The 15,383-nt window shown below is 65.8% G+C and overlaps 2 protein-coding genes across 2 annotated transcripts; both read left to right on the forward strand.

Annotated features, from left to right (window-relative positions):
• The first annotated feature begins 5,689 nt into the window (after positions 1-5,689).
• CCNP (cyclin P) lies at positions 5,690-10,564 on the forward strand. The gene is made up of 8 exons (XM_074937933.1): positions 5,690-5,803; positions 6,818-6,911; positions 7,230-7,377; positions 7,756-7,852; positions 8,252-8,407; positions 9,487-9,645; positions 9,982-10,160; positions 10,387-10,564. The coding sequence occupies exons 1-8, from the start codon at positions 5,690-5,692 to the stop codon at positions 10,562-10,564; spliced, it is 1,125 nt and encodes a 374-aa protein (XP_074794034.1).
• Positions 10,565-11,761: 1,197 nt separating this feature from the next.
• Positions 11,762-14,762, forward strand: TTC9B (tetratricopeptide repeat domain 9B). The gene is made up of 3 exons (XM_074937749.1): positions 11,762-12,203; positions 13,571-13,753; positions 14,199-14,762. Exons 1-3 carry the CDS (start codon positions 11,888-11,890, stop codon positions 14,285-14,287), a joined length of 588 nt encoding a protein of 195 aa, XP_074793850.1. The 5' UTR covers positions 11,762-11,887; the 3' UTR covers positions 14,288-14,762.
• The last annotated feature ends 621 nt before the right edge of the window (positions 14,763-15,383 follow it).

Genomic DNA, 15,383 nt, shown 5'->3' on the forward strand with positions numbered 1-15,383 from the left:
GGGTGGGGGGGTCAGGAGCTGCTCTCAAAGCAACTCACGTTCCCGTGAGCCTCTCATGGCTCTATGCTGACAGCGCTGCCCAGACCCCGGCCGAGACCGGGGCCCCGTGGGGCCGGGCGCTGCGCAGCACAAGGAGATGCGGTCTGGGCCCCTCCGAGTTCCCAGCCTATATACAAAGGGAGGATCCTTTCCCCATATTACGGAGCGGGAGCGGAGGCCGAGAGAGAGGCAGGGGACATTTCGCAGCGTTAGCCCCTGTGCTCCTTGCTTGAACGCCTCTTCCCCACCCCCTCTCACTGCATGTGGGGCTGCCCTGTGGCCCTTTCGTTCCTTTTCTCTGGGCCTCTCAACCCAATGGGGCCTGATCCCCTTCACAAACACACACACACACACACACACACGCTGTCACTGCCTCGGGGAATGCAGCTGTCTCTGGGGTGAGCCCTGGGGCAGGGACCCATTGTGCTGCACTGAGATGCAGCCCCCTCTGGGGTGGGGCACAGGGGCTGTTTATACCGGGATCTCTCACCCAGTGCTGCGATGCAACCACTTCTGGGGTGAAACACTGCAACTGTTCAACAGCAATGTCGAATGGCTGCAAGGACAGATCCTGCATCCAGCTGAAGCTGCAGGGGAAATTCAGGGAGGCCGAAGGGAATTAGTGCCCAGGATGGAATTTCGCTTGGACATCAGGTTTTTAACGCCCCCCCCCTCCAACCCCCTGCCGCCTTTTGGAAAACAGGCCGTGGGATTTGCGGGGGGCAGAAGCAGAGGGAGTTCCGCAGCCGCCCCCCTCCCTGGCCCTCGGTTCTCTCCTGACGCCCCACACAGCACGGCCACCCGCAGCCCCGCTTTTCCCAAGGTCGCCCAGCCAAGCGGGGCCGGGGCCTGCTGGGACGCACAAACCCGGCTGAGCTGGGCCCCAGCACGGATCCCCTGGGCGCAGGTGGGTTCGTTCTGCCTTTTAGCCTGAAATAAATTCCTGCTTGAGGGGGGGTGAGAGCCGCCCGCCCCCTCCCACGATCAGAGAGCCGCACAAGGCAGCGAACGAGACAGTTCACTACGTGCACTGGCGCAGCAGCTAGAAACCCCGGCTGAGATCGGGGCCCCGTCAGGCCCGGCGCCGCCCAGACCCCGGCCGAGATCGGGGCCCCGTCAGGCCCGGCGCCGCCCCGACCCCGGCCGAGATCGGGGCCCCGTCAGGCCCGGCGCCGCCCCAACCCCGGCCGAGAGCGGGGCCCCGTCAGGCCCGGCGCTGCCCCGACCCCGGCCGAGAGCGGGGCCCCGTCAGGCCCGGCGCCGCCCCGACCCCGGCCGAGAGCGGGGCCCCGTCGGGCCCAGACCGTGAGCATGAGACAGTCCCTGGCCCTAAGATCTCAGTCGAAAGAGACAAAGTGAGGATCATTGTCCCCATTTTACAGCTGAGGAAACTGAGGCCCAGGGGCCAGCAGAGACGTGCCCAAGGCCACTGTGACAATGTGGGACTGTTCTTAATGTTTTCTCTGAATACTGGGTGGGGGCCTCAGTTTCCCCTATGCCTTTCTTAAGTCTCTAGGTGGGGAGATCAGGGGGGTGATTGTCGCAGAGCCCTGGGGGCCAGTGTGATGGTGTCTGCACAGAGACTGGCCGACACCCTGTCTCCTGGCCACTGATGGCCTGCCCCCCTGCAAAGGGGCCGACTGAAGGGGCTGGGGAACAAAGAGATCAGGTGACTCCTGGCCCAGGAAAGAGACAAAGGCCAGAGGAGGGACTGGAGAGTTTCAGTTTGGAGCTGGTTGGGGAAATGGGGGGAGGTCCAGATGGGGCTCTGGCCTTCCTGGCCCCAAGACGGACCTGACTGAGGGGTCCTGGTCTCTACACCTGCAAACTCTGTGTTAGACCATGTTCCTGTCGTCTAATAAATCTTCTGTTTTACTGGCTGGTGGAGAGTCACATCTGACTGCGGAGTTGGGGGGCAGGGCCCTGTGCCCCCCCCCGGACCCCACCCAGGCAGACTTGCTGTGGGAAGCACAGGGTGGGGCAGGGGATGCTGAATGATGCTCGGAGGTCAGACCCAGGAAGGTGGAAGCTGGGGAAGTCTCTTGCCCTGCAGACAGGCTGCTCCCCGAGAGGAGACTCCCCCAGAGTCCTGCCTGGCTTCGTGGGGAGCAGTTCCAGAGCTCGCCCGGGGACCCCGAGACAACTGGTGGCAGTGGTGGGATCTACTGCACCCCGTGGACCGAACATCCTGCAGTAAGCGACTGGGGAGCAGTAAAACGAAGGGGGGTAACGAGGACCAGGCGTGCTGAAGGCTCAGAGAGGGGCGGTTTCAGGGGGCGGAGGAGCTACGCTTAACCCCTGGGAGTGTGTGACCAGCGAGAAGGACTTTTGCAGTAACAGGGTCCCCTGGGGATTGCAGCGAGTGCTCCCAGGGGCGGAGGCGTCTGCAGCTTGACCCTGGCAAAGAGGGGGTGACCTTGAGAAGGGCTGGCACACAAGGGGTTCTCCCTGGAAACCGTGGGGAGCTGAGAGCACACAGGCCTGCGAGTCCACAACAACTTGGGAAGAGTGGAGTGATGGCCTGTCACCGTCTCCTGAAGAGGGCCATTGTAACCCTGTTGTAACGAGGCTGGTTCTGGCGGGACCCCACGGAGAGGTGCCAATTCAGGACAAACTGGTTCGAGCAGGGCACTCACAGCCCCAGGCTGGGGTTTCTGTGCCCACCAAGGCAAACCAAACCAGCCAGACAGAGAGGACTTTGGTCTCACCCCACTGGCTAACCACAAGTCACCCAAGCTATTCCCTTAGACACCCCAGTTTCCCAGTATCCCCATGTGACGATGTGACGCAGCAGGGAGGGGGAGTGTTGACCTGGGAATGTGCCCTGGGGACGGGAGACCTGAGAGCCTGTCACCTGAGCCAGGAGGGGGGGGATGTGGCCAGAGGCTGCAGGAGAGAGCCTGCTGGGTGGGTTTAGTTTCAGTTCGGGGCTGGGTGGAGGAAGGCAGGGAACCCCAGGGCTGGGGTCTAAGCTCCCTGCTCCCCCAGAAGGACTTGACTGAGGGGTCCTGGGTGTACCCACAAGCTCTGTTTTGGACTGTGTTCCTGTTGTCCAATAAACCGTCTGTTTTACTGGCTGGCTGAGAGTCTCAGTGAATCCCAGGAAGAGGGGTGCAGGGCCTGGACTCCCCCACACTCCGTGACACCCCACCAGTGCCACTCGTTATGGGGACGAATGGTTATGAAAACCAATACCCCAGTAAAAGAACAAAGGTTCTCCCGATCCCAAAGGACCAAGCCCCAGACCCAGGTCAATGTACAAATCAGATCTTACCCACAAATCACGCTGTTGCCAATCCCTTAGAATCTGAAATCTAAAGGTTTATTCATAAAAGGAAAAGGATAGAGGTGAGAGCTGGAATGGATGAAATGGAATCAATGACAAGCAGTCATGGCAAAGTCCTTGGTTCAGGCTTGTAGCAGGGACGGAATAAACGGCAGGTTCAAATCAAGTCTCTGGAGAACATCCCCAGCTGGGATGGGTCCTTCAGTCCTTGGTTCAAAGCTTCAGTGTAACCAAGTCCCTCCAGAGGTCATAAGCAGGACTGAAGACAGGATGGAGACGAGGCATCAGCCCTTTCTAGTCTCCTCCAAGAGTAAGAACCCCTCTTTGTTCTGACTGTGGAAAATTACAGCAAAATGGAATTTGGAGTCATATGGGCAGGTCCCTGCACACTTTGCTGAGGCCCCAGGCGTGTCTGCCTTCCCTCAGTGGGTCATTGTGTCGCTGATGGTCCTTAATGGGCCATCGAGCAGGCTAGGCAGAGCTGACCCCAACTTGTCTGGGGTGTCCCCCAGAAGCAGAGCATAAATTGGAAATACAGACTGTACAGAGCCAATAGTCATATCTTTAACTACAAAAATGATACCCACATATAGACAGCACAGTCCTAACCAGCCAACCATCACCTTGTCTGAGACACCTCATTTGACCCCCTTTATATAAGACTTGGTGCCACGACAGGACCTTGGTTGCCACAATGATCTATACGGGCCCAGATTATGTCAATAACGCCACACCTGTGCAAAAAGAGAGGGTTATGCATTAGAAAGCCTTCCAGCCGGAGTTGAACCAGCAACCCTGCAGAGGAGGAGGGGCCCAAGCCATCAGTTGCCAGGAGACAGGGTATCGGCCATTCTCTGTGCAGACCCCATCACACCTGCCTAGGGCTCTGCAACACTCACACCCCCTGATCCCACCACCTGGATACTTAAGGAATGCCTAGGGGAAACTGAGGCACCCACCCAGTATTCAGAGAAAACATTAAGAACATTCCCACTTCATCACAGACACCCAGGGAGTTTGTGGCAGAGGTGGGAACGGAGTCCAACTCCCCTGAGTCTCAGCACAGGGCCCCTGCTGCCCTCCTTGCTCTGGCTGCAGACACGCGGCACCTGCTGCCCTGGGGCTGTTCCCACAAATACTGTTCTCAAGAATTTCTGCCCCTCACTCCCGACCTACAGCCCCCTGCTAGCCCAGCCCTGGCCCACCCAGCTCTGATGGTGCCCCTCACTCCTGACCCGCAGCCCCTCATTTTGTCCATGGGTCTGCCCTTGCTTGGGCTGGAACTGCCGGGTGCTTTGATGACGTCCCCAAAGGGGAGAAATGCTCCCTGCTCCCTGCACTGGTCGTGTGCTGGGCCAGGCCAGGCCAGGGGCTTTTCCCGACCCTGCTGCATGCCAGGACCTCATGGTCCCCCGGGGCTGGATGAACAGACTCAGCCCCTGGGAATGGACCCCCCTCCCTGCAGCCATGGGGGGGCGTGTGTGTGTGAGCTCTATCCCTCCCCGCCCCTCGCCTGAGCCAATGGCCAGGCACTAACCTGGGCTGAGATGCACCAATAGTGCATGGGGGCCCCCAGCTGACCCCTAACGAAGCATTAATTAGCAGGGCCAGGGCCAGGGTTAGGGCCTGCAGCTGGTGCCTTTACCCTCCCCCACCCCTAGCTGTTCCTCTCGGGCAGGATGATGTGGGCTGCGCTGGGCCAACCCCCCAAGTACCATGAGCTGAGAGCCTGGCCCCCGCAGCAGAGAACGGTACCGGGACGCGGCCCCCGCAGGACCAGCCCAAGCCTGGGAGGCTGCTAAAGGCCACTGAGCTCCAGCTGCCCCCCTGCTCTCAGGGGGGTGCCCTTGGTACCCCAGGACCCGCCCAGGGAGATTCCCCCTCCAGTAACCATGGGGGGTGCCCCCTGGGGAGCCAAGTTTGTTCCCCTCCCCTGTGGGGCCTGGTGGGGGGCTGTACATGGGAGAGGGGGTCTCCCTGCCCTCACCCCCGGTGAGTCAGTCTGGGCTCTTGGCCCAGCTCCACAGAAAGCGAGTCCCACCCCTCCTTGCCCGTTTCGGGTTCACTGGGCCCGGACACCTGGGTCCTGAGCACAGGTGGGGGCATCCTGTGCCCATAACAAGCTCCCCTCCAGTGTCCCCCCAAAGGCTGAGCCTGGAACCCAGAAGTCCTGAACCGGCCTTCCCCTGGGGCTGCGCTGTGGGGTGCTGGTGCCTGTGGGGGGCTCCCTGCTGGGGCCCAGGTTGGGGCTTCCCAGCCTCAGGGGCCAGACAAGAGGCAGCTCAGCCTGGGGGCAGCGACCTCCAGGCCACACTCTGGCTCCCAGCCCCCCTAGGGGATGTTGTGGGGTCCAGGAACCCCCCCATGACAGGGTCACCCCCAGATGCCTGGGTCTCTCAGCAGCTGCAGGCAGAAGAGAAACGGGAGCCGCTGAAAAGCAAGAACAAGGGCCCTGGCGGGGACAAGGGGGCCACGAAGGTGAGTTTGGAGCCCCTGGGCGGGGGGGGGGGGCGGTGTTCACTGTCTGTGCGGCCCCCGGCACCCACCGCCCCAGGGGCTGCAGCCTCGAGAGCAGCCGGACTGGCTCTGAGGTGACCGAGCTCGGCTCCCAGCTCTGCTACTGCCGCTCCGGATCTGCCCCCCAGCTATGTGCCTCAGTTTCCTCACCTGTCCCATGGGGAGAAGGAGCCTTCCTCTGCCTGTGCAGACCGGGAGCTCCTTGGGGAAGGGCCCTGAGCTCAGTCAGGGTCTGGGCCATGCCTGGCCCCATGGGGGGCCCTGATCTAAGTCAGAGGGGTGGGGGTGTCTGTTGGGTGCTACCGTAACACACCTAATAGGCAGGCATTGTCCAAGCTCAGACTGTGCAGGGAGGGTCACGGTGGCTTGGAGGGGTCCCCGCTGGGGCAGGAGGAAGTGTCCAAGAAGGCCCCCAGTTGGGCCAGCCCAGCGTTAGGGGGCAGCAGGGGTAGGGGGTGCAGTGCAGTTGCCGTGAGCTTTGTGGGGGTGCTGAAAATGCAGATCAGCTTCTCACCCCCCCCCCAAACCTGCTGTTTGCAAGCTCCCTGCCCCCCAAGTGCTCGGGAAGAGTTGCTCACCCCACACAGCAGGGGGTGCTGGGGGCATGTGCCCAGGCCAGCTGCTGTGATTCTGGGGGGCGGATGGGGAGGCGTGGCCCATGCTTGGGGCGGTGAATCCCGGCAGTGTCTCGGGGCCTCTGTCCTGCCCCGGTGACAAGGGGTGTCGGCCAGGACGCCAGGGTCCTTCTCCCAAACGCCCCCAGTGCTCACAGCTCCCCTCCCCTGGGGCTGAGGGTCCTGGCTCTGTGTGGGGCTGCCAGGCTCTGGAGGCGGGGGGCTCGGGGTCACAGACCCGTCATCCTAGGGTGGCTGGCTCCCCCAGGGCAGCGGGGCGCTGACGGGGCGCGGGGGCGTTCTCAGCTCTCCGCCCAGGGCCCTGTGACACTCCCGCCGCCCCCACCCCTCTCTCCCGCAGAAGAAGCCGCAGGGAAGCCGGGTCCGAGAGGCGGCACCAGAGAAAGCAGCAGCTGTTTGCCCCAGGCTCCCCGCGAACCCCGTCCTGCAGGGAGGTAGGGGCCTGGCTGGAGGGGTGGGCCGTGGGGCGGGAGGCTGCAGGCCCAGGGTGCCAGTGCCAGCACGGGGGAGCTGCACACCGGGCAGCCCGCGATGCACCTGCCTCTGGGGTGGAGGGGCTGGTGGGGAGCCCCGCAGCAGTGGGACCGAAGGGCCGTGAGTGAAGAGTTCGCCAGCCCGGGGCACTGGGGGGAGCGTGGCTGGTGACCCCGTCTCTCCCCGCAGGGGGCTGCTTGGCGGGGGGGGCCAGCCCCTGCTCTCTGTGCCCGGGGAGCTGGGGGGAGCGTGGCTGGTGACCCCGTCTCTCCCCGCAGGGGGCCCCGACGGGGGGCCGCCCGGGGGGGGCCAGCCCCTGCTCTGCGTGCCCGGGGCGCTGGCCGAGGAGCTGACGCAGGCGCTGGTGAGCCTGGGCATGGCCCTGGAGCGGGAATACGCCTTGGACATCTTCGCCAGCATGATGGTGCGTGCCGGGGGGGAAGGGGGCAGCATGCCCGGGGGGGTTAAAGGTCACGTGACGATGGCTCCCTGGCTGCCCCATGGCTGATGTCCCTGGGTGGGGGGAGCAGCATTTTTGGAGGTTGGACCAGCCCCGCCCCCAACTACCCCCATGATGAAAAATGGGGCTCCCCCCCCCCCCAGCCCTGGCAGGAGCAACCCAAAGGCCCTGGCTGATTCCTGGGTCCCATCCCCAGCTCTGGGAGGGGAGTGGGGGCTAGTGGTTAGAGCAGGGGGGGCTTGGGGCCAGGACTCCTGGGTTCTCGCCCAGCTCCATGGCGTGTCCCTTCCGGCCCCTGGGCTCGGCCACTGCCCCATCCCCACGTTCCTCTCCCGTCCCCAGAGGAAACAATCCAGCTACGTCTTCCGGAGCTGGGAGGTGCCGCGCACCGTGACGGCCGAGATGCGGGCGCTCATCGTCGACTGGCTCGTGCAGGTGCACGTAGGTATCGGTGAACCCCCCCGCTGCCCCACCGGGACCCGACAGCCCCACACCAGGCAGCCCGACACCCCCCCCCCCCGGCCCTGGCAGGGTCCCTGGGCACGGAGCCTCCGGGATCAGGGGAGGGCGAAGAGGGGGTGGGGTTGGGCTGGGTTTGCCCCTGAGGGGGAGGGACAGCCTAGGACTCCTGGGTTCTACCCCTGTGGCAGATGGTTGGGCAGGATTCTCCCCACCTTGTGGTGCCTCAGTTTCCCCCTGCATAAAATGGGCAATAATTCCCCCTCCCCCAGGCTAAAGAGATCACACTCAGTGGCCCCCCACCGGCACCATCGCCCTGTCCCTGTGCCCCCATTTCCGGTTGCTCTGGTGACGATTGCTCTGGTGACCCGGTCCCCCCAGGAGTACCTGGGCCTGGAGGACGACACGCTCTACCTGGCCGTCTACCTGATGAACGCCTACATGAAGGTGGCACGAGTGAGGGTCCCAGCCCTGCAGCTGCTGGGTGTCACCTGCCTCTTCGTGGCCTGCAAAGTGGAGGAGTGCACCTTCCCCGAGGTAAGGCAGGGCGCCCGGACGCCTGGGTTCCTCCCCGGCTCTGGTGGGCTAGAGCAGGTGGAGCTAGGAGCTAGGACTCCTGGGTTCTCTCCCTGGCTGTGGGAGGGGAGTGGAGTGTCACGGACTCTCAGGTCGTGCCCACTCTTGGCCCGTGCGGTCCCTGGGGGGAACCCCCTTCAGTGAGACAGCCCTTCTTGGGGGTTCACTCTCTCCTGGGGGTCCAGCCCCTGCACCTCCTGGAGCTGCACCTCTACGAGCCTTAGCACCCCTGTTTCTCACCGTGGGCCCCTCAGGGAGTCCACTCGCTCTGGCCCCCCGGGGCCTCCACTCCCAGAGGGAATGATGCCTCCCTGTTCTCTAGCCCGGAGCGATTCTCAGCTGGGGTAAAACAGGAGGGTTTATTGAGAGTCCGAACCCAGCACAGGAAACTCGCCTGGCCTCCCTCAGCCCAGCACATCCCAGTCTCTCCTGCATCCAGGGGGGCTCTGCCTGCTCCCCCTCTCCAGCCCCGAGCCCCCCTGCTTCCCAGCTGGGCCTCTGAGATTCCCCGGCTCTGTCCATCATCTCTTCTGTAGGTAAACAGGGTCACCTGGGCCCCTCTCCCCTCTTTTGTCCTCTGGCCCCTCTGGCTGGGACCAGCTGGTCAGGTCACCGGGGTCCTCTCCCCACAGCCCATTGTCCCCCCACTGGCCAGACCCGGCTGGGACTCCCGAGCTGGGCCTCTGGGTCCCCAGGTCCCCAGTCGCTGGGGTCTCCATTCTCCAGGCCATTGGCCGGGGTCCCAAGGTCCCGCACAAACTCCCTCTCCCCTCCCCTCGTTAAACCCGTAACACCCAGGGAAACAGAGTCCCACCCCCTCTGCATGCAACCCACTGGAAAACACGGAGAAAACAAGAAAATCCCCACTTCGTCACACAGGGTCTAGTGGTTAGAGCAGGGGGCTGGGAGCCAGGACTCCTGGGCTCTGTTGTTTCTAGGAGGGGCTGGGGGAGGCTGGCTGCTGTTCCAGCCGCAGGAGCTGCTGGGGGGCTGGGAGGTGAGACGTGGGGGCGCCCGGCCCAGCCCTGCTTCCCTTGCAGCCGGCCGAGCTCTGCTTCATGACCGAGGACTCGTTCAGCCGCCGGGAGCTGCTGCGCATGGAGCGCAAGGTCCTGTCCCGCCTCAACTTCCAGCTGCATTTCACCAGCCCCCTGCACCTGCTGCGGCTGCTGGCGGCCCTGGGCCACTGTGGCCCGAAGGTGAGCGCTGGGGCCGGGGTCTTGCTGCGGCCGCAGGCTGGGGAGCTGGGCAGGGCGGGGAGCCAGGACTCCTGGATTCTCTCCCTGGCTCTGGGCGGGGAGTGGGGTCTAGTGGTTAGAGCGGGGGGGGGGCTGGGAGCCAGGACTCCTGGGTTCCATTCCCAGCTCTGGGCGGGGAGTGGGGTCTAGTGGTTGGGGGGGGGGGCTGGGAGCCAGGACTCCTGGGTTCTCTCCCTGGCTCTGGGCGGGGAGTGGGGTCTAGGGGTAGGTGAGGGGCGCTGGGTTTCCCAGCAGCAGGGGGCGCTGTGGACCGGTCTGACCCGTGTGCCCCCCCAGGTCCATCACCTGGCCATGTACTTCATGGAGCTGTGTCTGATGGAGGCGGACTGTGTGGCGTTCGAGCCGGCCCAGCTGGCTGCGGCTGCCCTGGGCCTGGCGCAGCGGGTGCTGCAGGAGGCGGGTGCCGGGGGCTTGGGCACCGGGCCGGAGGGCTCCACGCAGCTCTGCCTCTACAGGTGGGTGACGTGGGTGCAGGCGTGGGCAGGGGGCTCCCTGAAATGCGGCCGGCAGGAGCTCCAGCTGTCTGGGGCCCAGGTGGGCCACGGAGCCACAGGCCCTGTGTTGGACAGGAGGGTGGGGGGTTCCCCAGGCAGCGGGGGGTGGGGGGTTCCCCGCACCGGGCAGCAGGGGGTGGGGGGGGTTCCCGCTCTGGGTGATGCCCTCCCCCGGCTCTCGTTGCAGCGAAGAGGCGCTCGGTGCTGTACATTGCTCCATGGCCAGGGCCGCGCTCCGGGCCAGCAGCTCCACCCTCCAGGCCGTGTTCCTGAAATACTCGCGCCCCCAGAAGCTGGGGGCCAGCACCAGCCCGGCCATCGCCACCTCCGACTACCTCGCCCGCTGCTGGAGCCAGGCACCCTGAGCCCGGCGGGGATGGGCCTGGGCATCTCCGGGGATTCCCAGCTGCTCTGGGGGGGTGTCTGTGACTGGTGATTGGCCCCTGCTAGGGAAGGGGGCCGGGCAGGCCGTGGGGCTGTTGCACAGCTGGGAGTGCAGAAAGGGGGGCGCAGGGGGACGGGTGGGTTTTCTCTAAGCCTGCCCCCCATCTCCCTCTGTGCCCCTCGGCTCTGGGTGGAGGGGGCTGGGCCATGGGCCTGTGGCAGCCCTGAGGGGGCTGGGATCGGGGGCGGGGACAGCATCCCCCAGGCTGGCTCCCAGCCCCCCCTCGCACGGGCCTCAAAAAAAAAAAAAAAAAGAAGAAGAAAAGGAAAAAAGCAGCTGGTGGGATAAGAAACAGGCCGGGCGCGTTTGTCGAATAAAGTGAGTTTTAATCCCCCTGGAGCCAGCTGCTCGCTGGGTGTGACCGGGGGGTGCCGCCCCAGAGGGGCCCCCCCAGCTCTGGCTGCTCGCCGGGTGTGACCGGGGGGGGGGCCGCCACAGAGGGGGCCCCCCCAGCTCCGGCTGCGCAGCCCTTGGCCCAGGCTGCCAGCAGGGGCAGGTTTCTGGTGGTTTCCCTGGGCGGGGGGAGGGACTCTGCCCCCCAGAGAACGGGTGGGTCGTAGCTGGCGGCGCTGGCTCAGACCAAGCCCTGCTTGTCTGCACAACACGGGGGTCCAGCACGAGGGTCCGGCGTGAGGTCCCGGCATGCCGGGGGCTGCAGGGCGGGAGTGAGGGGCACCGGCAGAGCTGGGGGGGAGCCCAGGGCTGGGCTAGTGGTGAGTTTGGGGGGGGGGGGTGGATGCCTACAGGTCCCCACTGTGCAAGGTGCCAGGCACACGCGTGCACACACACACACGCGTCTTCTCTCAGCTCTTCTCCCCCCCCCAGCCCTGGAGGCGCTTTAGGGGAGCCTGGAGAGGCTGCAGGTTGTGACTCAGGCGTGCTGGGAACAATTGCCCGGCAGGGGAGGGTTTGCAAAGGGGAGGGCCCCGGATTAATTCCCCGATCACACCCCCCCTGCCGAAAGGGACTCCTGGCTTTTTAACATGGAGACATCTAAGGTCAGCGCTGCTGCGGTGCGATGGGATATTCCCACAATGCATCTGGGGAAGCTTTCCCGGTGCTGTTGCTGCAGAGCCAGCCGGCGCCTCATCCTCGCTGCTCCCCCCCCCCCCGCCAGAGTCACAGCCTGGCCAGGGCCCCCCCAGCCCCCATCCGCTGTCTGCACCGCTTAGCCCTCCGGCTCGTCCCGAGGAGACCGGCTTTCCCCTCCGCCCGGCATGGCTCACTGCCTCTGAGCAGGGCCATGGAGGAGCCGGGCCAGGGCTGCCCCGAGGCTGGTGGGGGGCACCGGGCCCGCGCCGAGGAGGGCGCGGTGGAGAGCCAGATCCGGAAGGCCGTGGAGTTCAAGGCGGAAGGGAACCGCTGCTACAAGGAGAAGAAATTCCGGGAGGCCATCGGGAAATACCACCGCGCCCTGCTGCAGCTCAAGGGGGTGCAGGGCCGGGCAGGGGCAGCCAGCCTGGAGCAGAGCCCGCCGGACCCGGGGCGGTGCCCGCTGACAGAGGAGCAGCTGCGGCTGGTGGAGAGCACCGAGGTGGAGTGTTACGACAGCTTGACGGGTAGGTGCTGACCCGGGGGCTGTGGGGGGACGGACAGACTAGTCACAGCTCATTCCCTCACCTGTCACTTGGCAGAGCCACCATCCGTGGGGGGGGGGACCCCCCTGCCAGGTAGACATGGGGCCGGATTCTGATCCCAGCCCTTCCCCAGGTCAATCCGGAGTCACTCCTGCCTGCGACGGGTCAGGGCTGGTTCTGGTCCCAGCCCCCCTGCCGAGGTCAATCCGGAGTCACTCCTGCCTGCGAAGGGGCTGGAGTGTCACTCCAGGCGCGGCGTTACCAGGGGCTGCTCAGTGGGGCTGGTACCTCTTGCTTTCGAGCCCCGCTGTGAATTGACTGACAGGGCCCAGGCAAGGGCCTGCTGTCCGGCTGGGGTCAGTCAGGAGGTGGGCCCCAGAGCTGGGTCGAGGGTTGGGCCCATATGACATGGGGCCTTGCCCCAGGGGCAGCTGTTTACACTGGTGCGCCATGCCACCTGGCACTTCGCACGAGTGTTTCGCTCATGCTTTGCACCAGTAAACACCTGTGGGAGCAGCCGAGCCGGGGGCCCTGGGCTTCTAGCATCTCCGCGTTGGTGTGTGGGGCGCCCCTGAGGTGCCCTGCCAGAGCCCCATTGCAGCAACTTGTGCAGTCCGCTGTGGGGCAGGCCAAGGGCGACCCAGGGGGCCGGGGGATGGGGGACCCAGGGGGCCGGGCAACGGGGAGGGTCGGGGTCCTGCAGTTCGCAGCTCCCAATGCCCCGGCCACGTGCGCCCGCCTGTCACCGAGTCGGGCCGCGGGGGGAAGCCCCAGGGAGCCGCCTCCTCCAGCCCCCACGCAGGCTCCAGAGAGCGGGGCCCTGGGCCGCGGCTGGGACCCACGTGTGCCAGGCCACGGGGGACCCCACGGGAGCCTCTCGTGAGCAACTCCCCAGGGGACCCCAGTGGCTGCAGGGTGGGGCAGGGGCTGCCTGGGAAACGCTTTTGTTTTCAAATTCCTTTAAAGAAAGATTTTAAATTGACACACATCCTGTGGCCAGCCCCTCACCTGGGATACTAGGGGCTGCGGGTCGGGAGTGAGGGGCACCGGCAGGCCTGGCTGGGGGTCAGGGCTGGGGTAGCAGGGGGCTGTGGGTCGGGAGTGAGGGGCACCGGCAGGGCTGGGGGGCAGGGGGGAGCCCAGGGCCGGGGTAGCAGGGGCTGTGGGTTGGGAGTGAGGGGCACCGGCAGGGCTGGGGGGCGGGGAGGAGCCCTGAGCTGGGGGAACAGGAAGGTAGCGAATGGAGCTCGGCTCCCCAGGGTCCCAGCCACGCAGGGGTCAGGGCGCGGCGGGCGAGGGGGTGGGCGTCCCGTCCCCAGCCCCACTGACGGCCCCTCTGCCCTGCCCAGCCTGCCTGCTGCAGTCAGAGCTGGTGAACTACGAGCGGGTGCGGGAATATTGCCTGAAAGTGCTGGAGAAACAAGGCAGCAACTTCAAAGCCACGTACCGGGCGGGCATCGCCTCCTACCACCTCGGGGACTATGCCCGCGCCCTGCTCTACCTGAAGGAGGCCAAGAGCCGGGAGCCCGCAGGTGAGCGGCCGGAGCAAGCGCCATGCATGGCCTTGGTCCAGCTACGGGGCGCTGGGCTGCCGGGAGCGGGGTGGGGGGCTCAGCAGGGGGGGTCTCCCCTGGCAGGCAGGGCTGGTCCCATGGGGCGCTAGGGGGCACTGGGGGGGGCAGGGGCTCAGTGGGGGGTCTCCCCTGGCAGGCAGGGCCAGCCCCATGGGGCGCTGGGGGGGCAGGGGTTCAGCAGGGGGTGCTGGGGGGGGCAGGGGCTCAGCAGGGGGGGTCTCCCCTGGCAGGGCCGGCCCTGTGGGGTGCTGGGGGGGCAGGGGCTCAGCAGGGGGGGTCTTCCCTGGCAGGGCCGGCCCTGTGGGGCGCTGGGGGGGCGGGGGCTCAGCAGGGGGCGCTCGGGGGGCGGGGGGGGCGGGTCTGGGCGCGAATTTCCCCCTGAGCCCTCTCCCCTTGTCCCCAGACACCAACGTCCTGCGTTACATCCAGCTGACGGAGCTGAAGATCCTGCGTCGTGGGCAGCGGGACGGCTACAAGGAGCTGATTGCGTAGGGCCCCCCCCCGGGCCCGGCCGGCCCGGCCCCCCGGGCAGAGCGCTTGGTGCCCGGCAGTCTCCTCGTTTCCTTTCCCCCTCCGAGGAGGCGGCTGGGGGTCTCTGGGGGGGGTGAGTCCTAATGCACGACGACCCCATCCCCCACCTGGGGCAGATCCCCGGCCCCCCCAGTGATGCCAGGGGGAGCCCCCCCAGCTCTGGTGAGGGGATAAATTAACCCCATGGCATCAAGCAAATTGTCCCCCCATGGCTTCCTGGGGGGGGGACATCTGTGGTGGGGGACGCCCCCCCCCCCAGAACACACAAGCAGCCTGCCTGGGGGTGGTGGCAGCCCCTGGTCTGTGAGACCGCCTCCCCCGTGCCCAGCCCCATAGTGGAACTTGATGGGGTGGGACCCACCTTCCCCCAGGGTTATTATGGCATCAGGAGGGGTGATGGGAAGGGGGGGCATCTGCAGAACCAGATCTCCTCCCCCCCCCCCCCCACAGGGCCCAACTCTCCTGCCCCACCTGGCATGGAGCCCCTCCTTTCACCACCACATGCCCCACCAGTGCTGGGGGGCAAAGCCCACTGGAGCGACTGTCCCACCCCTCCCAGTGCCAGTTGCTGCCCCCCCTCCACGCAGCTGATGGTGATTTCTCTTCCCCCCCCCCCCAAATTCACAGCATGCCACGGGGCCGCTGGGCTCGTTTCCCTCCCTGCCCCCCTGTGGGGCCCAGCCCCCCGCGAACAAGGCTGCACCCTGCCCCCAACATGGGCCATGCGGGATCCCAGGGGCGGGGGCTACAGAAGGGTGATGGGAGGAAGAGGCCAAACCCCCCCCCCCCCAGCAGCCCCCTGTCCCAGCTGTGACCGAGGAGCCATTGTAGAGCAGCTGGGCCTGTGCTGGGAGCGATGTGGGTCCTGCGGGGGGGCTCTGATGTGGGGGACAGAGACCCAGGGGCTGCATGTGGGGCGGCCGTGGACTATCTGGCATCGCTGTGATTTCTTGTCGAGGGTTTATTTCCCCCCCCCCCCCCGTAGACGGTATAAAATCTGTGTTGATTTTCTCCTGTCTCCCTTTATTTCTGCTCTGGGGGGACTGGGACCGGGGGC

This window comes from Natator depressus, chromosome 23 (assembly GCF_965152275.1).
Source record: "Natator depressus isolate rNatDep1 chromosome 23, rNatDep2.hap1, whole genome shotgun sequence".
Lineage (NCBI taxonomy): Eukaryota > Metazoa > Chordata > Testudines > Cheloniidae > Natator > Natator depressus.